The 24,211-nt window shown below is 32.9% G+C and overlaps 2 protein-coding genes across 8 annotated transcripts; one reads left to right on the top strand and one right to left on the bottom strand.

Annotated features, from left to right (window-relative positions):
* Nucleotides 1–3,263: 3,263 nt before the first annotated feature.
* Nucleotides 3,264–8,857, top strand: LOC130934966 (probable E3 ubiquitin-protein ligase RZFP34). 7 transcript variants are annotated; one of them, XM_057864484.1, is made up of 14 exons: nt 3,317–4,317; nt 4,391–4,576; nt 4,757–4,948; nt 5,051–5,634; nt 5,723–5,810; nt 6,267–6,326; nt 6,442–6,474; nt 6,885–6,962; nt 7,096–7,142; nt 7,557–7,597; nt 7,757–7,839; nt 7,960–8,051; nt 8,136–8,247; nt 8,489–8,856. In XM_057864484.1, the coding sequence occupies exons 4-14, from the start codon at nt 5,447–5,449 to the stop codon at nt 8,606–8,608; spliced, it is 942 nt and encodes a 313-aa protein (XP_057720467.1). In that variant the 5' UTR covers nt 3,317–4,317; nt 4,391–4,576; nt 4,757–4,948; nt 5,051–5,446; the 3' UTR covers nt 8,609–8,856. The 7 variants fall into 7 exon arrangements, with proteins under 7 accessions (XP_057720470.1, XP_057720467.1, XP_057720465.1 ...); XM_057864482.1 differs by having other exon boundaries at nt 4,391–4,948; XM_057864485.1 differs by having other exon boundaries at nt 3,317–4,576; nt 4,757–4,871.
* Nucleotides 8,858–15,370: 6,513 nt separating this feature from the next.
* Nucleotides 15,371–17,840, bottom strand: LOC130933097 (FCS-Like Zinc finger 10-like). Its single transcript, XM_057862608.1, has 3 exons — nt 17,758–17,840; nt 16,154–17,245; nt 15,371–16,062 (listed from the first exon to the last, which is right to left on the bottom strand). The coding sequence occupies exons 2-3, from the start codon at nt 17,227–17,229 to the stop codon at nt 15,903–15,905; spliced, it is 1,236 nt and encodes a 411-aa protein (XP_057718591.1). The 5' UTR covers nt 17,230–17,245; nt 17,758–17,840; the 3' UTR covers nt 15,371–15,902.
* Between the last annotated feature and the right edge of the window lie 6,371 nt (nt 17,841–24,211).

The raw sequence follows: 24,211 nt of genomic DNA, 5'->3' as shown, positions 1-24,211 counted from the left end.
GTGAAATAATAAATAATAAAAAAATAACTCAAAATATCGGAAGTCTCAAACCGATAAATATGTTTAGATTAGACCATTCCTTCCACCTACTTTAAATCAGTTGTAGCAGGAATAGTGTCAATAACTATTGATAAGGAAATAGTGATGAATATCTTCATCTAGTCTTGAGTCTTTATCTCACGTAGATTTGGATAAAATATAGTTGGCAGATCAGCTGTAGCAGCAATAGCGCCAATAACTATTGATAAGAAAATTGTGATGAATATCTTCATCTAGTCTTGAGCCTTTATCTCGCGTAGATTTGGATAAAATATAGTTGGTAATAATAATAAACAAGTTTTCCAAAACACTGATAATTTTCATGTATAATAATTAGTAAATTCTATTGAAATATATATAAAAAAAATAGTAGATAAAGAATACTAACATTATTAAAAGTGTCTGTCAATTTTTTATATATTGATATTTGAATTTTCAATTAATTCAAAACAATCTTTAAATTTTTATATTTTGCCACACATTAATTTGATGTTTTCATTGGCATGTACTACCGTAGCATGTTTATGCAAATAACGTGTTATATGAAACAATAATGTACTTGACAATATTTAATAAAATTAAAAGAGTATTAGACAAAAAATATTGTGTTATATATTTTTTTATGAAAAAATTTTATAGATAAGATTAAAATATAAATTCAAATTATAATCAAATTTATATATTTTATTGAATTGAATTGAATTTATAAATCATAAAATTTTTTATTATTATTATAAATTAAAGTGAAAGAATAATTTAATAATAATGACAGACAGTACGTTGAGAGAGACAGAGATTACGTGATTTTATTCCTTTCATTCAATAATAAATTCAAATTAGTTTTTTTTTTTAATATGATATCAATTGCAATTCATTGTTTTCTTTTTTTCATGTATTTTCTTCTCTTCTCATCCATTCTTACCTTTTTTTTTCCTCAGCAGATCTAAGTTAGTTTGATTTTTGTCGCTCAACAACTCACAAAGAACAAATTATTATACACACAGAGTCGTGCCACAAAAAAGTTCTTAATACAAAGTAAAAGCGTGAATTTATCACTAGATCAATTTCACACCCTTGTCTAGAGACAAATGTTAAACAATTTTAGAGATGATAGTGTGTAAACAATGATGTAAGCACATGAATTTTGAATTTTATATCAAAAGATATCACAACCTCTTTGAAATATATAAATTCAACTGAAGAGCTCTAGAACGATCTTAAAAATATTGATTCAAGTATGGCAATGATCTTTAAATTCTTTAGCTCAAATGAGAATTGTTGAATATTCGACAATAATTTATGAAGGTATCTCATTACTTCACCAAAATCAAAGTCCTTTAAAAACAGGTACTTCTATCATGCTATATAGTATAATCATGATAATACATATTCTCTATAAATTCTTACTATTTAAACATGTTTACTTTATTTTTATGGAATAGATAAGTATTTTTTATAGATTCGTTGAAAAATCTTATTTATGAATCCTCTTCCAATAATCAATAAAATTGGTTGGAGTCACTTTATTTATGTTCGAGTTGCTTTCTTAGCAAACACTAGAAATGAATTTTCAAATAGAACTATTAAAATGAGTTAGTCTGTTTATCTGTTTTGAACGCACAAATTTTTACTTTTAAAATTAGATTCATCTAAACTTCGAGTTAAATGGAAAAAACTTAATCAATCTTCTAAAAAATAACGGATTAACTAGATGACTAATTTATATATTTATTTTTGTATTTTTTTTAAATCTAACATTTTTTCAATATTTATCCTAATCCAACCTAAAGACCTAATCTCCTCACTAAGAACGTATTGAGTCAAACTAGCCTGTTTATAAAAACTTCTCCAAATTATGGGCTTATGGCTAACGGATTAAGCTATAGATTCATCTCGTGACGACTTGAGTACCTTAAATAATTAAAGAAACATGAACAACATTGAACTTGAGTTGTAATTAGATTCAATGGTTCGTAGTAAATGTTTAGTTAGTTATTGTAACTTGTGTATAAAGTAAACCAAACTCATCGTATAAAAGATGATGTGATTTCATTCCATCACCTTCAACAATAAATTCAAGCCAGTAGTTTTCTCCCTTCTAATTAGTGATGCCACTGCCAAGCCGCAACTACAATTAACAGAATGATTTATTGAAATTCATTTTAAATATAATGAGTACAATAATGTCTTTAACATTATACTTAAACTATTAAAAAAATAAATATATAATATTTAATAAATTTAAGACAACTCACCATAATAACACTAAATTAGGTTACATCTTTTATCTTTATTCTGATGAGTGGTCGGTAAACGGTAAACTCCGCTCCTTTGTCCCAAAGTTAGAAATATGTCTGACCGCAATAGGGATGTACATGGGTCGGGTCACATCGGATTTGACTTAACTTAGATTCGGTCTGAAATATAGACCGGACTTAATATTTAGACCCTAACCCGATCTTAAATCCGATGAAATCTACGCACATTCGGATCGAGTAAAAACCGAGCCTTTAGCATGTAAAAATCACATAATCTCCAACATTTATTTCACAATTCACATAGTAAAATTCACTTAAAAAATTATAACAAGAACCAATCCTTCTCTAAAATTAAAGCATAACCATAATCAATACTAATATTATCTAACACCAAATATTTAAATCAATACAAATAACACAATATTATGTATTAGTGTAAAGTCTTATGCATTTTAAACATAAAACATTAACTTATAATCTTATAAATGACTAATAATACAAGATATTAAGGTTTACAATATTTAAATTCCACATAAGAATAGCCATCATCCAACATAAAATATTAATTGTGTATGATGACCGGGCCATCGGGCCGAGTTCGGATGACCCGAGCTATGATCCGGACCCGACCTGAAATAATGATCGGGTCTATCTTTGAGACCCTTATCCGATCATAAACCCGATGAAATCACACTAAATTAGCTCCTAAAGTATTCGGAGCCGAGTCGAATCTTCGGATCGGGCCAGACCATGTACACCCCTAGACCGCAGATAGAGAATCTACACGCAATTTGAGGCAAATCCTGGCGACACGTAACCAGAATAAATGGTGTCCCATACGTTCCGATAAGATATTTTCAGGGGCAAAATCGGAATTTCAGACAAAAATGGATATAATAGCTGTCACTAGCTGACCATACCGTGTCATTTTCGTTCGCTTTCAAAAATCAAAATTTCTATTTTTCAATTTTGTTTTTATTTGTTACGTTCATCGTTTCGTACAGAATTGGTCAATTTCGAACCCTCTCGAAAGAAAAAACTAGGTCTATAAATAGAGCTTGGATTTTCGATCCTTCTCATTTCAGGGGGAAAAAAGCGATTTGTTCGAAGGTTCGAATTGGAGCACAGGAAAAAAAGTTTTAAGAAAACCGTCGTTGATCGATTGTTAACGCCGATCACCCGTTCGGGAGCTGAAAGTTCGTTGTTGTTTTCTGTCAAATTCTATTGCTGATTCATTGAATTTCAATTATTTCATCTGTGTTTACTCCTCTGTCACTTGTTTTGTGTATTATTTGCGTTATTTTCTGTAGGTAACGTGCATGTTTCTTTTCTCTCTCTAATTTTTGTATGCTGTTCTGTTTGAGGTTCTGATTCTAAATAATGCGAGTCGTGAATTCTGTGAAATTTTAGATTTTTAGCTGTTGCTTGTGTTGGTTGTGACATGATCAACTCTATTTAGCTGACTACCATGTTGTGCTCTGCGGTTAAGATACTCGTTTATGATCTTAGAAGCTATTACTTTTACTTAGTGAGATGGAGAGTGACATTTTTTAGTGGTAGTCAATGACGTAATTCTATAGGATATTACGTTTGGAATAAGCACCTTCAACATTGTGAAAGGAGAGGAACATTAAGGGAGGTTTGAGCTTTCAAGGCTTATTTATAAGAAGTATATGTGTTTAAATTATTCAGGTTAAGATAGTTGGGAATCTTATATAAAGAATAGGGATATATGTGAGACAGTGAAAGGTTGAGAGGTTAACAATTTAGGAGGATCAACTTGGATGAGTGATTTGGCATGTTCTGTTCCGTTTGGAAATGCCCAAATCGTGGTTTGGGCTCAAGGCTTTGCTCTGACCATGGTTTTGGAGTTTCAGACGGAAATCCGAACATGTTTTGTTAGTTTAGAAAGCTTCGATGAAGAAGTTTTTTGCAGGGAAATGCAGTTTGCAAGAAAGTGAAGCACCCAGTTGCAGATACTAGGACTTGCAGGGACACTGGTAGTTATTATTTTGAAGGGGTGAGTGGCGATTAGATCTTTGTTGCTTTAGCCATGTTGTGAGATGCCGCTTGTAATCTGTTGTGAGATGCAGCTTGAAGCCTTATAGCCGTGTCCTTATACTTATGCTACCTTATGGTTCGTTATATGCTACACGAGTTCGATACAGCTTGAAGCCAGTTTTGATGATGTGAAGTTTGTAACTGGAGCTCGCCTTTCGCCTGATCTGTAGAAACTATCCTATTGTTTCTCTGCCCCACCCACAATTAATAGTAAAAAGGTTGGCTTGATGCTACGCCCATTGTTTGACCTCACATTTGAATAGTTGACCTGCTCTCTTCCGTGCCAATCTTCCTTCTTTCTTCTTCCAGCCTTCATTTTTGTCTAGGCTAGTAGAAGAAACGACCCTGCTGCTGCACCCCCAATATGGATAACCTACCCTTGGTTATTGTCTTGGCAGTGAACGAGTTCTTCAGTGTCAACTGCCAAGTGACCTAGCTAACTATGTAACGAAGAGAAAATTTCTAATAAGACAAGGAATCCACCAAGGTGCTGGAGATATGAAGTTCTGTTAGGTAATTGCTATTGTTAAGTGTCTGTTCAGGTAGGATTATCTGTTCAGGTGGAATCCAATACACTTCTGCCTATTAAGGTAGGATTGTCCTTCATGGACAATAAAAATCGACACATATGCTATTTTTTTAATTATTTTTTGAGATGCCTTTGATTGAGTGGTTTATTGATTTCAACATAGGTTGGAGTATCTATTGGTTGGCTCAACTATAGTTGGATTTGGTTCTGGGACTGGGACTCGAGAGTTCTTCAAGAAATCAAGTGATCATTCTGCTGTTGGTTTCTATTTACATCTGGCAGCTGCAAGTTTCCCAGTGCCAACTTATAGTAATATATGGAATTCTTGTAGATAGACTAATTTTCAATTGCTGATTGGAGCTGCATGATTCAATTTGTGTTGTTGTTGGTCCGCGGCAGTGTAGAAGAAAGCAACAATACATTCGGTGTTTACCTGGCTTGATGGGGTGACTGAGTATGCCTTTAGAAGTTTTAGGATTATTTCTAAACATGTCCCTACATGCAGGTCCCTAAGCTCACTCACTGCTTCTAGATATTTGGTAATATTATCCGAGGTATAATGGGAGAGGTGGCAGTAATGCGCTCTGAGCCACTGCAGTTTGAGTGCAATGATATGAAGCATCTGACAGAGGGAGACGCTTATGCCACAGAATCAAATGCAGAGATTGATCATAGGGAAGAATCCAGCCAATCAACTGATCATGAAAAGACTAATGACTTGCGTGAGAAAGGATACATGGAGTACGGGTAAATATTTTGTTCATATACTCTTTTCCTTCTAGTTGAGGTGTTATGTACCCTATTTGTTTGCTAAAGCAATAGGCTTTGTTTGCAGATGTCAACATTACCGGAGAAGATGCTGTATCAGGGCCCCTTGTTGCAATGAGGTTTTTGATTGCCGCCACTGTCACAATGAAGCAAAAGTGAGTGAATTCCCTTGATCTCAAATATTTTAACATTGGTTATTTCTGGAGCTGATAAGCTTCCGTTTTATTTCATATTCCAGCCAAACTTGATATGTTTTCTCTACATGATGCTTTATTTACATCTATTCTAATTTTCGGTGGTTTGTATTTCTTTTTGTGTCTGCTCTCAAAGTCCAATTTGTTTTATTACATAACTGCTGTAGTTCAGAAATACCTATGTTTCGTTACTTTCTCTGATAGTCTTACGAGAAGTGGAAGTGTACTTTTCTATAAAGTGTAGATATTTGAGTACTAGTTGATAATGAGTTTTTAAAAGATAAATTTTCAGGGGAACAAAAATGTTAGCTTATGGGAATTTAATTCAAACCCTTGAAATATCCTCGTTTTGTGTAATTCATGTAATGCAACATTCCTTCAGTTTCTCAAAACTTTTCTTCTTCTTGTGTTTAACAGAATGATATCAGCATTGACCAGAAACTTAGACATGACATTCCGCGCCACCAAGTCAAACAGGTATGGTTAGTTGTTTGGAGATACTGTTGGAATGTGCAATTTATTTTGTGCCTAATCCACTGTTAGTAGCATTGTGATCAAGAAAGTCCTTAATACTAATGAAATGACTTTTCAGGTGATATGTTCACTTTGTGGGACAGAACAAGAGGTGAGTTTAGAAATTCTTTGATCTTCAATTGTACTTCTCCGTCTAGTGTACAAATTAGTGAATTCAGATAATAATAATACTGTTTTAGGGGGAACCTGTGATAATTGTATATAAAAACAATGGAGAGTCCTCCTCCATATACAATAAAGTAAACAAAAAAGGTGCAGTTGTTAAGGGGGATTTTGAAATTTGCTCCAGATGTTTTATTTAGGTTTGTAGGCTTTTTTTCCCCTTTTAGTTTTGAAAACAAAAACGACTTAAAAGATGTTTCCTAGGAAAAGTGAGTTTCTTTGAGAACATTGAATTCATCTCATCTTATTGAACTAGTCATCCATTGAAAACCTGCAGTACCATTGATTACAATATTTTGCTAATTGATTCATTTTGTGTGTTTATTTTTCTGCTTACAGGTGCAGCAGAACTGTATCAATTGTGGTGTATGTATGGGCAAATACTTCTGTGAAACATGCAAGCTCTTTGATGATGATGAAGTAGTTAATCCATGTTTCAATAACAGACCCCCCCCCCCTTCTTTTCCTTTTCTTTTTCATGTTTAATTTACCTTTTTTTCTGCCTTAATACTGTTTTACCGTCTTATATCTGTTTTTCTTCCATTTGAAGCAGGTATCGAAGCAACAATATCATTGCGATGGATGTGGAATTTGCAGGTATGAACTGCTGATCTAGTGTGTTCTCTCAGTTGTAAATATCTCTGCAGAAAATGAGAGGAAAGGTGTTTTTTGGGGGAGGTGGGGTGATTTAGCTTATAATTTTTCTTCTAAACTCATTTTTGAAACAAAACAAAAATTTATTTGGTCCTTCATTTGTAGTAGTCCACTTTCTACACTGATTTTACAAGATTCTCTAAAATGGAAATGTGTGCTATGCTTCGTTTGGTAAATTAGTTCTTTTTTATGTTTCTAGATATGATTCTTTATTGTACCATTTTGTTTTGTGTCTTAACTACAATATCACATGTGTGCAAAGTATGCCTTGAAGGTTTAAAGAATTTTGCTTTGTGGATCAACTGTGTCTAGTATTGAAATTCAAACTGATTGATTCTATCTAATGTTATAATCCAGAACTGGAGGACGTGAGAATTTCTTCCACTGCTACAAGTGTGGTAAGTTAATATTATTCATTTTAATACACTCATTTTTCATTTTAATACACTCTTCTCTCACTAAATTCTTGGGGTCTTCATCTTTCTCTTATTATATTGTGATTTATTTTTCAATGCAATGCCTGTTTCGTCTTTTCATTGATGAATTATTTTGAGTAGGTTGTTGCTATTCAATCCTGCTAAAAGACGGTCACCCTTGCATTGAAGGAGCAATGCATCATGATTGCCCCGTTTGTTTTGAGGTAATACTTTTACAAGTTCCACGGTTAAAATATAATTTTTCCTTTATATAATACCTCTTTGGAACTTTGAATTACTGGAATGGAGACTGATACAAGTACATGAAAAATTTGCTATTGCAGTATTTGTTTGAATCCAGAAATGATGTCACTGTTATGCCCTGTGGACATACAATCCATAAGAGCTGCTTGAAGGAAATGGGAGAACATCACAAGTGAGTAATAGGCACTTACCTTTGTCTTCTTTCTTAATATCTATCCGAAAATTTTACTGATCCTTGCTTTTGAATATCCATCAGATATGCATGCCCTCTGTGCTCAAAGTCGGTGTGCGATATGTCGAAGGTTTGGGAGAAATTTGACTTGGAGATGGCTGCTATATCGATGCCTGAACCATATCAGAATAAAATGGTCAGTGTTTGTTTCTGTCATGTCTTTCTGTGTTGTGTTTGAGGGTTTTAAGATGTCTAGTTTTATGAGGAATGACTTAAATATACCCACATAAACTTGGTGTTGATGCAGAGAGATTAAATTAGTGATGTAAAATTATGTTGAGTTATACTTCAAATTATCTTGTTGATTTGATGCACCATAGCGTAGTTCATTAGTCCAGTTTTATGAAATACTGGTATGATGGTGTTATGCTCGACAGGTTTGGATCTTGTGCAATGATTGTTGCAAAACATCTCGAGTTCAGTTCCATTTTGTGGCTCAAAAATGCTTGAACTGCAAATCCTACAACACACGACAGATCCGAGGCCGAGACTGCTGAAGCAAGTGTGGGTATATTTTGAGTTGGAAGTCTAAATCTGATTTCACTGGAGAGTCCTGTGAACTCAAAAATGTCAAGTGAAGAAGTAATGCACTTTGTGGGAATTGGAAAACTGCATGCTGATCCAATATTCAATAGGAAGGACAAGTTTATGCCTAGGGGAATGATCCGAGTCAGATAATTTGTTTACTAATAGTGTCGTGTTGGAAGAGAGAGGAGGGGGGGGGGGGGTTTCAGGTTGTAGTCGCTGCTTTTTCAAATGTTTTTGTTTTAGCTTGTAAATATTTTGTTATTAGTGATTTATATATTTTTCGCTTTCTATTTTTGTATGCCTATGCTCCACGTAATAGAATATTCTGAATGTATGGTTTTAAAATTTAAATTGTGACAGTTTTATTTTGTGATGATATCAAATCTAAAATCTATGTGTAGAGAGGATATGGTGCACGAGACTTGAGAGCAGTAGTTCTAGACTTCTAGTTCCGACTTTATAATTGATACACAGATATCTTGGATTGGAAGTTAATAAATAGTCATTTAATAATTTAAAATTTAGAGGTTTTACTGAAGATACACGCGTCTCTAATTTTGACTCTTAATAGCAATTTCAAAGCGAGCTCCTCAAAATTACAACTGGATAATTAAGATTAAAATGTATTTAAATATTTGTAATTTGGTCTTCAATATTTCTTTCCGAGGTATTTACTACTCACTTGACGGCTATGATTTAATGCAAAGCCTGTTACAACTAAAGATTTAATACCTTCTTATTAGGCGATGCAGCTAATATTTTACAAAAATGGTATTTGTATACTAAACTTAGTTATTAAAATTAGTTATTAATATATTTGAATATAAATATATATAATTTTATTTTTAATATATATTTATATTTTATTAAAATATATTGATGATTGACTTTAAGAATTAATTTTAGTATGAAACTATGAATATAACATAATCGAATATTTTAATTACATAGAGTTGCCAGTTATTAATACCCTATAATTTTGCAGGGGTAAAAGTAACCTCCTCAAAACCAATTCTTTTAAAATAAATAATTCGCAGTTTCACACACATAAATAAGGAAGGTCCACCGTACACCACTCCATTCGCTTGAATTGGGAAACTATTGTAATTTGTTAATCATGAATCGCCCAGCCAAAATTTGAACTAAATTTCATGTAGCCGAGTAATTGTTGTAGTATTGTGCGCTGAGGGCTTGACAGTTGACCTTGTTATCATTTAATAATCAATACTCGATGCATCTGAATCTTGCTAAGAAAAAATATAAAAGTTAACAGTAATGCAGTAATGCTAAGAGATAATAAAATAATAATCTATCTATAATTTTATAAATGTAAAATCTATAATTATATAGTAACGAGTTATAAATAACTTATAATTTAAATGGTATAATTTTTCAAATACTCACTTAGAAGTCACGAATTTGAGTCTTACTCCTAACTTTAGAAAAAAAAATCTATAATTGCATTTATGCCTTTGTTTAACTTAATTTCATATATGCAACATTCACAATTATACATTTATTACATATAATATTATTTAGTTATTTAAACAATAATTAATAAATACAAAAGGAAGAATATTAAATGACCATTAAAATTAACCATCAAAACAATAAATAATAATTAATTAATAAATATAAATAAAGATTTAGTCAATATATGTCCATGATAAATTTATTATTAACAAAAATTTTAAATATATTTATTTAAAGAATGTAAAAGAAATGTGTTAAAAATTTAAATTTTTCATATTTTTAATAAAAAAAATTTTAATCTGTAAACTTAACATCTGTTCTAAAAGCATTTATTTAATCAAGTCTAACCAAATTGTTATAATGTATTTTCTGTTTACGCCTCTTTTCGTATATCGTTGCCCGTCTCTTCTTATTCTCCTCCTTTTTCCTCATCGTTCTCGTTGTCGTCACCACCACCTCCTCTTCCTCTTCCTTTCTTTCTCATTTGAATTTATTTTCCTCCTTCCTTTTTTTACTCCTCCATCATCATTATTATTATCATTATCGTCATTGCAGATGCTACTATCTCTTCTTATTCTCTTCTTTTTCCCCATATTTCTCTTTCGTCATCGTCGTCGTTGTCACCACCTCCTCTTCCATCTCCCTTCTTTTTCATTTGAATTTATTCTCCTCCTTCCTTTTCCTCCTCCTCCATCATCATCATCATCATCATCATCATCGTTATCGCCGTCAATATCAGTTTTCTTCTTATACATAAATTGCACAGTGTTTTTTTTCTCCTTCATTCTCTTTTAAATTTTTGCACATGTAAGATTTAAATTCAATAAGTATGCATTCAAGTCTAATTGAGAAACAGTACTTTTAAAAGAAATAAGAGCATAAGAAAAAAAAATTAGAAGTGAAAAATATAAAATTAAAAAAAATTTGTATTTTTGTAGCAACATTTCGGTATCAAAATTAAGAAATTTTGATTTTTTTTTTTTGCAAGAATTCAATCCAATAAGTATGAACATACATTCATTCAATTAAAAAAGATTCTAATATAGTACAAACATATTCATTCAAGTAATTTCGGTGTTATCTTGTGATCTTTTAGTATGTAATTTACTTTTTACATTCATTTAATTAAATAAAATTATAATACATGTTCATTCAAGTCTAATATGAGAAACAATACTCTTTAAAAAATAAAAATAACAATTCAAAATAACAACTCTTCCCGCTCTTATTTTTTGTTATTTTAATCATCGTGATTACTTAGTAAGTTTAGAACATCAAATTAGAATATTCCTTCTCATTATATTTAGTTAGCAAGTAAAGAAAGAAAAGAATCTGTCATTGAAGCATAAGAAGGCATTAACAAGACATTTCTATGTCAAAATTAAAATTTTTTTCGTTTTTTAACATTTCAATGTCAAAATTACGAAATTTTGGTATTTTTTTAGTTTTTGGCAAGAATTTAATCCAATAAATGTGAAACTATATTCATTCAACTAAATAAGATTGTAATGCATGTTTATTTAAGTTTAATATGAGAAGTAATACTCCTAAAAAAAGTAAGAATAACAATTCAAAATAAAAATGCAACATTAAAGAAGCTGTGTTTTTGTAATTAAATTTCGATGTTAAAATTAAGAAGTTTTAGTATTATTAAAATATTTCGATGTTATTTTCTAATGAATTCTATCTAATTCAAAACGTCTCATCCTCTTCTTCATTATCATCTTTTTTTTATGTCTCACATTCTCATAATTTTTCTTATTTTACCCTCTTAACAAAAATAAAAACAAAAAAAAATTAAGTAAAAAAAAATCATACATGATATTGCAAAAAATACCAGGAAAATGAAAAGAAAAAAAGGTAACAATTGTATAAAGAGAAGAAAAAAGAACACGAAAAAGAAAGAACGCGAAGAGCAAGACAAAATGCGCCATGCCGTTGGAAGTTAGAGCATGTCTATACATTCTCACTAATGAAATTAATTTTTGTTAGTTTTAAACCAACTTGATTAGATTTGTTTTTCAAAAAAAAATTTAAATATGTAGCAGAACTGATTAACTAAATCCTACAAATAAAATAAATTATAATTAACAAATAGGGCACATACAAAATTATTGAAGAAAACGTTTACGCGAATACAACATTGGCAATTTTCATACGCAAATGCAACAAACGCAACTATATATAATCCGCTACACCCTGCAGCGGAACTTAATTGCACGTAATCCGCTACAGGGTATCGCGGATTACGTTGAGGGCGGGGTTACTCATAAACCGCTACACCCTGTAGCGGTTTATGACCAAATGACTTTTATGCACTGTAGCGGATTATGAGTATAGTGGTTTGTCTATATATACCGCGTGAGGCTGTAGTGAAAATCATGTGAGTTATTTTGGAAAAAAAGTTAGAGAGAGAAAGTAGAGAGAAGGGAGAGAAAATTTAAAATATTTGAGTAGTTTGGAAGAATGGAGGATGAATGGCGGTTGTACCGGCTCGACGGCGTTGCTCACGTAACCGGAACCATGGATCCAGAGGTAAGTGTCTGTATTTCCAAACACTATTTTAATAAATGTATATTTTATTCAATATTAAGGAAGTAATTCATTAACTAGATAGATAGAGACTTAGTTTAGGTTTTGGTTTGTAAATGAAAATTTGAAATATAAACTTTCACATCTAACATTTAATAGTCAAGGTAGAGAGGTAAATTAGTAATTTCAAAACCCAAGTAGCTTAAGACTAGAAATACAAGCTATAGTTTGGTTGGTGATGTTATTGTTAGAAATTAAGCCGGTGTTCTTTATTTCTGAAAATGCAGCCAACCCGATGTGTGTATAGCGTCCGTAGGCAACATAATATGCCGTTACATGATAGGATCATACCTTACTTAGAGAGGGTTGGGTTGTACCACATGGCTAGGCTGAACGCGCATTGGCTCTGGTTGGATGAACCTCTGGTCAGCGCATTTATTGAGAGGTGGCGGCCTGAGACCCACACTTTCCATATACCATTCGGAGAGTGTACTATCACGCTCCAGGACGTGGCATACCAGCTCGGGCTGCCCGTGGATGACCAGGTTGTTTTCGGGTGCATGACAGACTTCCACATGCACATCGAGGGGGCCAGACCGGCATGGGAGTGGTTCGAGGAGTTATTTGGTAAGCTTCCGCCGCAGGATAAGAGAAAGTTATACACAGTCCACTTCACATGGTTTCATGAGCGGTTCTGGGTGTTACTAGCGGATGCTTCGGAGGAGACCGTGCGCATATATGCACGCGCGTATATTATGATGCTTCTGTCGACACAGCTGTTCATGGACAAGAGTGCTAATCGAGTCCACCTTCGCTGGTTGCCTTTTGTGGCGAGACTTGACGATATAGGCAGCTATAGCTGGGGCGCCATGGCGTGGCGTGTACCGATGCATGTGCAGGGTGGCGAACAGAAACGTCACCAACTTGGCTGGACCCCTACAGTTGCTATAGTCATGGATCTTTTGGCGGTTTTCCACGCTGAGGCCGCCGGGTTATGATGCCTTCTCTTTTCCATTGGCATCCAGGTATACTTTAATTCATTCATTCTTTCAAGTTCATTACGTTATACATTTGAAATTACATACTTATGTGCTATTTCTGCTATTCATGGGCCACAAGAGAGTTCCTGATCCTGGTCCATCCCCTGAATACCTGGACTGGTGGCACCGTGTTGCACGTAGGATTCTGTCACCAGGAGTTGCTTTCGCCGACCCCAGGCTGACCCAGGTTCCGGACGATGCTATACTCAGAGGGTCGTCGCAGGCGCCGACTAGAGTTCCAGCGTCCGATATGCCAGATAACAGATGTTTGGAGCGGAGACGACGCATCGGTACACGTGCCACTGATCGCGACTGGCGCTGGCTATACAACATGATGCAGGAGGAGCAGATTGGTGGTGTGACAGAGGCCAGGCAGATCATCGCTTTCGTCGATCTTCTGCTAGACGACGGGCTGCTCGTGGTGGAAGAGCACCTCCCGTCCACCACGATGACGAGGCAGGATCGTCCCGTCAGCACCCTACAGACACTCATGCTGGTGGCACCGCGGAGGCTAGTATGGGTGGTACACCTTTTACCCACGTATCTAACTCTCAGGTACTACCTGGGTGTAGCACACAGCTGTTAGCCGATCTTGCTACCACTTCTTTCACCATGGATTTCGACGATCAGTTGTGTGGACCCCAGTTCTATGCGAATTTTGATGAGTTCATACGGGGTGACGACGTTTATTAGTACCAGAGCCCGATTCCAAACGGCCCTTCAGACCCTACGGAGTATAGGCCACAGCCAGCGGATATGCCTGAGACCCAGGTTCCTGAGACCCAGCTCCCGGTCGACTTGAATGAGCCCGCAGGCAGCCCGTACGACACTTGGTTCGGAATGGAGGGGACGCCACCATCTGCATTTGGAGTTGGGGCACAGGAGGCTCCGTCGGGAGATCGGCGAGCGGCTATGGTTAGGCGTCCGACTCGATGTGACACAGGCTCGCACCTACTTGGTCCATTCGGAGGCGAACATAATGTTGACGGTGACCAGCAATAGCGTCCGACTCTCTTAATTTCCGATAGTTATCCATGTATGAATTATGACTTATTTATTTTCTGTTAGGGTTAACGACTTGTGACAGTTATATCTGTATTAGTTATGTAGTTATACCTGTATTATTTTTGTACGAGTTAATGCGAATAACGATTATATTTTATATCAATTCGTGCATTTGGCATCATGGATTTTAAACCCTAACATATAAAACACCGCTATACTCATAATCCGCTACAGAGTGTAACAGACTATGCATAAAAGTCATTTGGTCATAAACCGCTACAAGGTGTAGCGGTTTATGAGTAACCCCACCCTCAACGTAATCCGCGATACCCTGTAACGGATTACGTGCAATTAAGTTCCGCTGCAGGGTGTAGCGGATTATATATAGTTGCGTTTGTTGCATTTGCGCCTGGAAATTGCCAATGTTGTATTTGCGTAAACGTTTTCTTCAATCATTTTATATGTGTAAATTACCCTAACAAATAATTTTAAATTACTTTTTTTTTATCTTCTAAACATGATTGAAAATTAAGCGCTTCAATAACATAAATAGAAGAAAAACTGTACTAGAAGATAACCACATGTATCCGCATGTTTTTAAAGAAAAATATTGCATTCCTCATGAGATGGAGAAGGGAAAAATAGGAGTCAACATAGCATCTTAAACATAAAAGGCGAAGTCGCATGTATTACGGTATTAGAGGATAATAGTGATAAACCACAATAAAAACCATCTCTCATTGATTCAAAAGGGGGTAGCTTGATATAAACTACAACAGTAAATAATTAGCATACCAATATAGTCAACAATTTGTTTGGCGGGTATACATTGATTCTTAAATCATAATATAATAATATATAGATGCAAACTCATTATGGGGATAAGCCACAAAAAATTGGCTTCAACATCAACCCCTTCTTTTCTGCATCAAAACAAATCTAGTCTAGACTAGCATATAAATTTCATAATATATAATCTCAGTTATACATGGAAATAAACCAAAATTAATCTTGAATTCATAGCCATCATCCACCAAACACCATGAGAGCTTAAAAACCAATGGTAAACAAATGATGTACACACAAAAATCATCCATGGCTGCTAATAGATGCACATAAAGAACAGCACTTTGTGAACAGATGATCAGGTGTTGTTTACCACTCTCATGAACCTGATGATGATTGCAGAAAAGGGCGCCGCTGGCCGCAGCCTCTATACCGCAATGGCCGTGGGGATGCCTAGCTCAAAAATATCCCCATGATATCCCATCTTCGGAGGGCTTTGAGAAGCTGAATTCGATGATTCCTGTCTCGCCTCATCGATCATGATTTCCATCTCACGGCAAGCTAAACTGCAAAACGACTCTTCACCTCTGCAGGACATAAAGGAAGCCAATGATCAAATTATATCAAACAAAGAAACAGCAACTAACAACATAGGAGATACAACACAAATAAATCTACCTATATATGTAAATATCTTCACCCTCTTTGAGTTTCTTGTTGCAATGGTAGCAGATACTTAAGAAATCACCAGAAGGGCACTGGATTGGAGTCTGTAACATGTCCTCCACCATGGAGGACACTCCCTTATCTTCCCCTTCATTATAGTGGTTTTTAAAATCATTGGAATGAGTTCCCAAGATGCAGTCACAAAAAATGTGGGTGGTTTTCGGACTGGGACCGTGCGAGATCACACAGGTGTAGTCCTCAGAATTTTCAATCTCACTAGGCGATAGAAACTTCACAATCTCATTAGAGGAGCAGATGGAGGCAGGTTTCGAAGCCAATTCTTCAGGCAGATATTTGTTTGAATTCTTGCTCCCTCCAATAAAATGAGGAGGACGGATCACTCCGTTTGAACCGAAATCCTTAGAATCTGAATCCACATTGGAATCAATCAGGGTGAAAGAGTCCAATGAGAAGGACCTAGTTTTCCCAAAAGGTGCATGCTCTTGGATGGTTTCACCAATCTCATAAAGAACATTAAATTTACCCATGTGAGAGGAATCCTCACTATTCTTAGCATAAGGAAGCTTGCAAAAATCTTTTGGCAAGGACTTAGATACCTTAACAGAATCCACAAATGTTCTGCAATTTGGGGCATTGATAATCATCTGTGGAGTGAGGCTAGGCTTCTTGTTCTCTGATGAAAAGAGAATTTTCCCAGAAAACTCAGAACAGTTATTATCTTCCAATTCCAAAGAATCTATGATCCCTAAACCTACTTTGTTGTTGCAATCCCAAATCCTTTGTTGTTTCCCTTCATGGAGTGAAGATCTTGGGGTCCTAACAAAAGGGTTTCCTAGATTTGAAATCCATGTGAAATCTAGTGGAGAAGTGGGGCTCTTAACTGAATCAGAATCTAAAACCCCTCTCTGACCCATTCCAACAAACACAAGAGGAGCATTGAAAATTGAGCTGTTTTTTATGTTCGTCCCCTCCAATGAATTGCAATCATAATCAGCATCAGAGATCATTGTCCTCTGATCCTTGTGATTTTGATCCTTATGAATTGATCTTGCCCTCTTCCTCAGCATTTTCTCAGAACACCAGCTGAAGAACAATACACACATGTTTGAATAACTGATCAACTACCAACTTTACTCCATAATTTGGATTAAGAAAAAATAAATAATGTACATGGACCTTCATCAAGGTGAGAAAAAGAAACTAAACCCTTTGTTGTTAGCCACATTAAACAAATAATAGGTAAAAATCTATAGCAAAGTTTCAAAGAGTTCTCGACAGAAATTTCATGTATAGAAAGAATACATCAATTCATTCATTTCCCCCAAAATGCATTAATAGAGCATTAAAACAGTACTAAAAAAACATTTTATATCATGCATAATCAAAGAAAATGATTAAATAATGAACATTTTACAAAGCAAAAATGAAATAAAAGTTTGATAGCATAATAATGATAATAATGCATACCAGAGAAACATGAAAGACCCCAAATCAGTGTGAGTCAACAAAATCAATCATCAACAAGAAAGAACAGCAAGAAATAATAATAATAATAATAAAGAAAAGAAAGAAGAAGAAGAGAAGAAAGAACCCACCAGCAGAGAGTGCTTGGTCTAGAAAGTTCAGAGAGAAAGAGGTCCCAAATGCAGTAAATAAGAATAAGAAAGTTGTGCTGTGCTGTGATGTGCAGTGAGAAGCAGAGGCAATAATACTATGTATCTATATATTCTATGGAGAGAGAAAGAGAGAGAGAGTGTAACACACGCTCTCTTGTGCGCGTTACTTTGTTTCTTTGACGTGTCCCATACAAAATTTTGTTGCTTTCACTTTGATGTTGACATTTGTTTTATCGCTTCTTTGCCACGTACCCCCTCCAGCACAACTCTCATGTTCTTCTGTTAAAAAAAGAAAGTTTCAAAATTAATATTCCCATCCTTTTCTTTTTCGACAAAAGTTTGGTTAACATATGTCTTAAGAATCATAAACTAAAAACAAAATTATTAAAATTATAAAAAATTAATTTTTAATATCTTATTATATGTTATTGATATTTTTTATTTTTTATTTATAATAATCTTAATTTATATTTTTAAAATATATATTAACTAACTTTTTATAATAATACTAAATAAATAAATCTTTTTTTAATAATTAAATAATTTATTAGTCTAACAAAAATTGTTTACATAAATATGTGCATAAATCACACATGTTATTTTTTTTCTTCTTCTTCTATTGTATTTTGTATTTTTGTTACTTTTTTATTTTGCATTTTTTTATTTTTTTTAAGAGTAAAAATAAAAGAAAATAAGAAAATAGAATAAAAATCAAAAAGCAAATAAGAAGCGGAAGAAGCAGGAGAAACAAAAAAAAGTAGAATTTATGTGATTTCGTTTATAAATTTGCGTATTTTTTTTAAATTTCCATATTTATCATTAAAAAAAAACAAAAAAATGAAATAAAAATACAACATTTCTGTATTTTTATTCACAAAATTATGTGTTTTTTCCTAAATGTTTATGGCAAAAGAGAGGGGAGGAATAATAAAAAAAAACAAAAATTTTTGTATTTTTATTTATAAATTTTTATGTTATTTTTAAAAAATTTTCATGTTTATCGTTAATGAGAAGACAAAAAATATAAATTTGTATATTTTTATTTATAAAATTGTGTGTTTTCTTTTCAAAGGTTTTATATTTTTTCTAAACATTTATTACTAGAGTTGAGGTAGAAAAGAAGTCAAAATATCAAAAATAGTAAAATTTTTGTACTTTCCTTAAATTTTTGTGTTGTATAATATCGCCAATGAGAAAAAAAAATAAAAAGATACACACTATGCTTTTATCCACAAGATGATGTGTTTTATTAAAAAAAATTTAATTTTTGTTATAAAATGTTGTTCCTAAAATAAACAATGAAAACCATAGAGTTTTATGAAACTAAACACAAAAATTTACGAAGATAAACACATAATAATTATAGATAAAATAAAAAAGTAAAAATTTTTAGTTATAAAATTTATAATTTCTATAAATAAACATATATATTTATTTATTAGCTATGAAGATTTGTGAATGACCTAGAAAAAAAGTTTAAATTTATAGTTCTTTTTGAATTTTTTTTATGTTTTGCTTCTGGTTTTAGAATTTAGTTGTTGTTAAGTCTGTTAAGTAAAAATTTTAGGAGATAATTTTATTTTATCTTTTCACAATACAAAAAAAAAATAGAACAATTCTTTGCTTTTGAATAGCTGTGACTTTTGTGAAATAGATAATGCATAAGACATTTTTATTTTGTCTCATATAGAGAAAAAACAGAAGAAGAGTAGAAAAGAGAAAATTAAACAGTCATATATATCTTGGTTCAGTTATCATGTGCAATGTGACTTACATCCAATCTTCCTCATAATAGTGGATGAATTTTCACTATTTTTCACAATGTTTACAAACACCAATTTTCTTAAGATTCAACCTAATTCTATATGGGACAAACTCAGCTTCTATCCAAATTATATTTGACTAGGTTTATTCTCTAGACTTACAACCACTAATTATTCACCCAACTTAACAAAAAAATTATCTCAAGATCATTTGTACAAAACAGAAATACATACAAAAGAATTTGACATAATTTTTTGACTTTTTCTAAATAATTCTCTTTGCCTTTTCTCTTAATAACTTTGTTTCACTTAATGCATTTTTTCATTGAAAAGAAACAAAGAAAGATGAACACTGAAAAACAAAAAAAAATTAATATAAACTCATGAAAGAGAAGAAGGGTTAGCTTGAAAGCTATGAAGATCCAAATTTGTGTGCTCACTCCTTGCCCCATTCTCTGGTTGTTAATCCTATTTAATAGAGAAGTAAAGCTTCCAAAATTTGAAACTTGGCTTGAACATCTTTGACTTCTTCTCTAAATAACACAGCAGCAGCAGTAGCATAAAAGAGAGATTTGACAGCAGCAGTGAATAAAGCAAACATACATTCTTACCTAACTACTTCTCTTTCTTCCTTTTTCAAATTTCTTCAAGAATCTGAGCCATTCATGAATACTTTGACTCTAAGTTTGATTCTTAACCCTTGATTTATAGCAGAGCTTCGTAACCTCCATTTTCTTCAAGTTTTCCGCTCAGTGCGTGTAGGAAGAAAGCATCTTCAAGAAATAACAATGAAGCACAAAGAAAGAAATGATTTTCTGATTCACCTTCGAATTTGATCTTTGCTTTTGAACCTTAACTTTTGACTTTCTTCCTTTTTTTTCTTTTGTTTCTTGATTTTGGTAATTCACTTTTTCTTCTTAATTTGAACCCTAATAGGACTTTCTTTTTCTTGTTTTCTTTTGAGACTTCTTCACATGGGTTAGAAAAGAGAGAAGAGAGAGAATGAATTTAGTCACTTTGGTTTTGGTTTAGAGAAAAATGAGTTGCTTCTTTCCATCTTGGATAGTGATATGTAACACTATTAAGCAATTATATGACCAATATATCAATCTGAACAGTGATTAAAAAGCATTTTATCAAATCTAAAGCAAAACAATAGTTTCAATAAATCATTAGCATCAACAAAATCATTACTGCTAAAATAAAATAGCACTATTAATGTAAAATAGCAGCACTAACTAATCAACAATTTATTTTTCATACTCATTCCCCTTTTTGTTATCAAGGAGAGGTAGTATTTTCTTCACAAAAGTTTGTTTGTTTTCAAAAAATGTATCAGTTCAATCAATTTAGAGTTAAAAGTCTATAAATCACTATTATCATTATCCAAAACAAACTAAAAAAAATATCAGAGTAACATGATTTAAACATCAAAAAATAATATTTCATAATCTGCATCAGAAACAAATGACTTAGACATCAGATTTTTCATCTTCGATTTCTAAGATATTTTCTTCTTCTTGCTTAAATATTATTTGGTCATCTTCCAAGAATTTAATGTACTTCAAAAGTACCTCAACTCAGCTTTGAAATTTTCTCAAAGCATTTTCATTTTGAATAGCCAATCTCCTAACTTGTTAGCTTTCTTTAATCATATGCTTGGTCAGGTTCACAACTTCTTGTAAGACATCTTTTATAATGTCATTAACCAAATACTTATTGGATGAAAATGTACCAGTAGTTGATGAAAGAAGGATGATTTTATCTTCTACTTCTTCCATAACTGTGTCTTTAGTGAGAGGTGGAGCTAGATAAAATATTAGAGGGAAAGCAAAAATATTTACACAATAAAATAAGATTAAAATAAAATTTTAAAAGGGGACTAAACTGAAATTTATATATAATTTACATGTAAAAAATTAAAATTAGGGGGACGATTGCCCTCTTTCTTTATAGGTAACTCTGCCCCTATCTTTAGTAGTTTTAGTCCCCTTTTTTTTTAGTTTGTTTGACTGCACCACTGCCTTTAAGAAATAAAATTCTATTCTCTTAGGTCTCATTGTTCAGATCAACACCAAAGTACTCAAAGAAACAAGTAAAAAACATGACATATGGTAATGAAACATTTTTATCACTTCGAATACAGTCATACATATGACACATCATCAAATATGCAAATAAAATTTCAGTTTTGTTGATGACATAGAGAACCAAGGCATTGCAAAGAGTAGTCCTTTGATATAAATTGCTTTATCGCAGGAGAATACGGGTAATGATACGGTGTAACTGAACTTTAACAAGATCTAAAGCTCGGTGATTAGGAGTGACACCATCCATGAGTGATATGATCTCACATATATTGGCAAAAACATCTTGTGTGAAACACCCGTATCATTGTCTCACTTATCAGAGAGGTAAGCATTGACACCAACATTATAGTAACCTAGGGCTTTACCAATAGATTCTTTGTTCAAATAAATTTCACAGCCTTAAAATAAGAGTGAACAGATTCTTCATGGTAGTACATGTTGACATAAATTCTCGAACTAAATCGGGGTAAAATAACTTTCGAATTTCAAAAAGATTTTTTCAACCCAAATAAATAATATTATCAATAAATTTTATCTCTTTTTAGCCAAAGCCTTTAAATTAGCCATATAAATTGAGCAAAATGGACGATTAAACACTATAACTCTATGAAATTCAAAATTCATGTTAGAAGAGAATAAAAAAAGATCAGAATAAAAGTATGAAAGGTTACCAAAATGAGACTTGAAGCCAACAGGATTAGAGCTTACAGATTCTTTCACAGATTTAAGAAAGGGTCTACAGTTACCTTTGGTTGTTTTACTCGAGGGTATAGAACGTCTTTGTGAACGAGATGAAGAATGTGGAGGAAGAGACAAGGATGATTTTTTCTTTGTCATAGGCTTCTTCCCTTTGACAACATTAGCCCTAGATGTCCCAGCCTCTGGTGGTGTTATTGATGGGCGGCGAGAGGTTGTTTTGGTTCGCACAATGATTTCTAGAACAAGAAAGGAATGCAAAGAGAAATGAGAATATATGTGGATGTGAGTGTGTGCTTGACTTTTTGGTGGATGATTTTTTAGAGCATGATAGATACCAATACCTCTTCTAGTAGTCACTTTCTTTCTCTTCTTTATAAATACGGTTATGAGAATGATGAAAGTTGGAGAAGAAGATGAGCAGTTTACAAAGAGAAAATGCTATAAATGCTTGAGTTTTAAAAGCACAAAATGATATTTAAAGAAAATACAAAAAATATTTCAAAAAAATTATTTAAAAATATATGCAAGCAGTTGAAAAGACAAGTTAAAAGATTTTTAAAATATTGAACTTGATTTAACTTGGTGAAAAATTCTAAAATCATATATTTTAAATTTATGATTAAAAATCCAATGAAGTCCATTTCATAGAATAGAACTTCTCTTTTTGGACTAATGATGGTGTTAAGAAAACATAAAAGCCCACCAACAAGATTCAACTTTAATCCATATTTATTTACAAGTACCAACACTCAGTCATATATCAAGAAAATCTAGAGAGATTCATTATCTGTCCAATTTTGTTTCATCTCAATTGGAGAGACAAAAACAATCAGAGAGCAACATGGTGCAGAATTTACAACAACAAACTAACCGGCAAGTGCACCGAGTCGTACCAAGTAGTACCTCAAGTGAATGAGGATCGATCCCACGATAATTGATGGACTAAGCAACAATAGTTAAGTGATTTACTTAGTTAGACAAACATAAAATGGTGTTTGAGAGTTCAAAAAGCATTAAACAGAAAATTCAGAATATCAGAAGACAAGCAATAAATAAGTTGGGAATAATATATGGAGAAACAGTTAAGGCTTCAAAGTTATCTATTTCCTGATTGACTTTTCTTACTAACTATTTTAATCATGCAAGATTTAATTCATGAAAAATTATATGTGACTAAATCCTAATTTCTTAGACCTTTTTAGTCTCCTCTAACTCTCATCAACCGCCAATTCTTTGGTCAATTAATTCCAAGTAGAGGGTGAAGTTTAATTCTAGTTATATGCCACAGAAATCCTAATTACCCAAATATAAGAGAATTATATGTCACGTGTCCCGTTAAATCTAGATAATTAGAGGAAGTAAGGTACATGAGAGATCTAATCATTCCTCTATACCTTGTCTCATTCACATCTTTGTCATTTTCATCTTTTCAAGTTTAGAATATGGATGCATTGGTGTGCTCATTGGTTTCGAATTTTCTAAACCAAATTTCTTAACCAACTCTTTGGCATATTTACCTTGGTGCATAAAAATGTCACTAGAAGTTTGTTTGATTTGGAGTCCAAGAAAAAATGTGAATTCTCCCATCATACTTTTATCAAACTCACTAATCATTAACTGTCTAAAATCAGCACACAAGGCCTCATTAGCGGAGCCAAGCACAATATCATCCACATAAACTTGAACTATAATGAAATGATCATTAGATTCTTTAATAAAAAGAGTTGTATCCGTGGTACCTCTTTGAAAATCATTTTTCAATAAGAAAGAGTTAAGTGTTTCATACCAAGCTATAGGAGCTTGTCTCAAACCATAAAGAGCTTTTGAAAGTTTAAAAATATGGTTTGAAAAATCTTTATTTTCAAAATTGAAAGATTGTGC

The sequence above is a fragment of the Arachis stenosperma genome, chromosome 6, assembly GCF_014773155.1.
Source record: "Arachis stenosperma cultivar V10309 chromosome 6, arast.V10309.gnm1.PFL2, whole genome shotgun sequence".
Lineage (NCBI taxonomy): Eukaryota > Viridiplantae > Streptophyta > Magnoliopsida > Fabales > Fabaceae > Arachis > Arachis stenosperma.
Note: the sequence above shows the minus strand (reverse complement) of the source record. Positions and strands in the feature narration are given on the sequence as shown.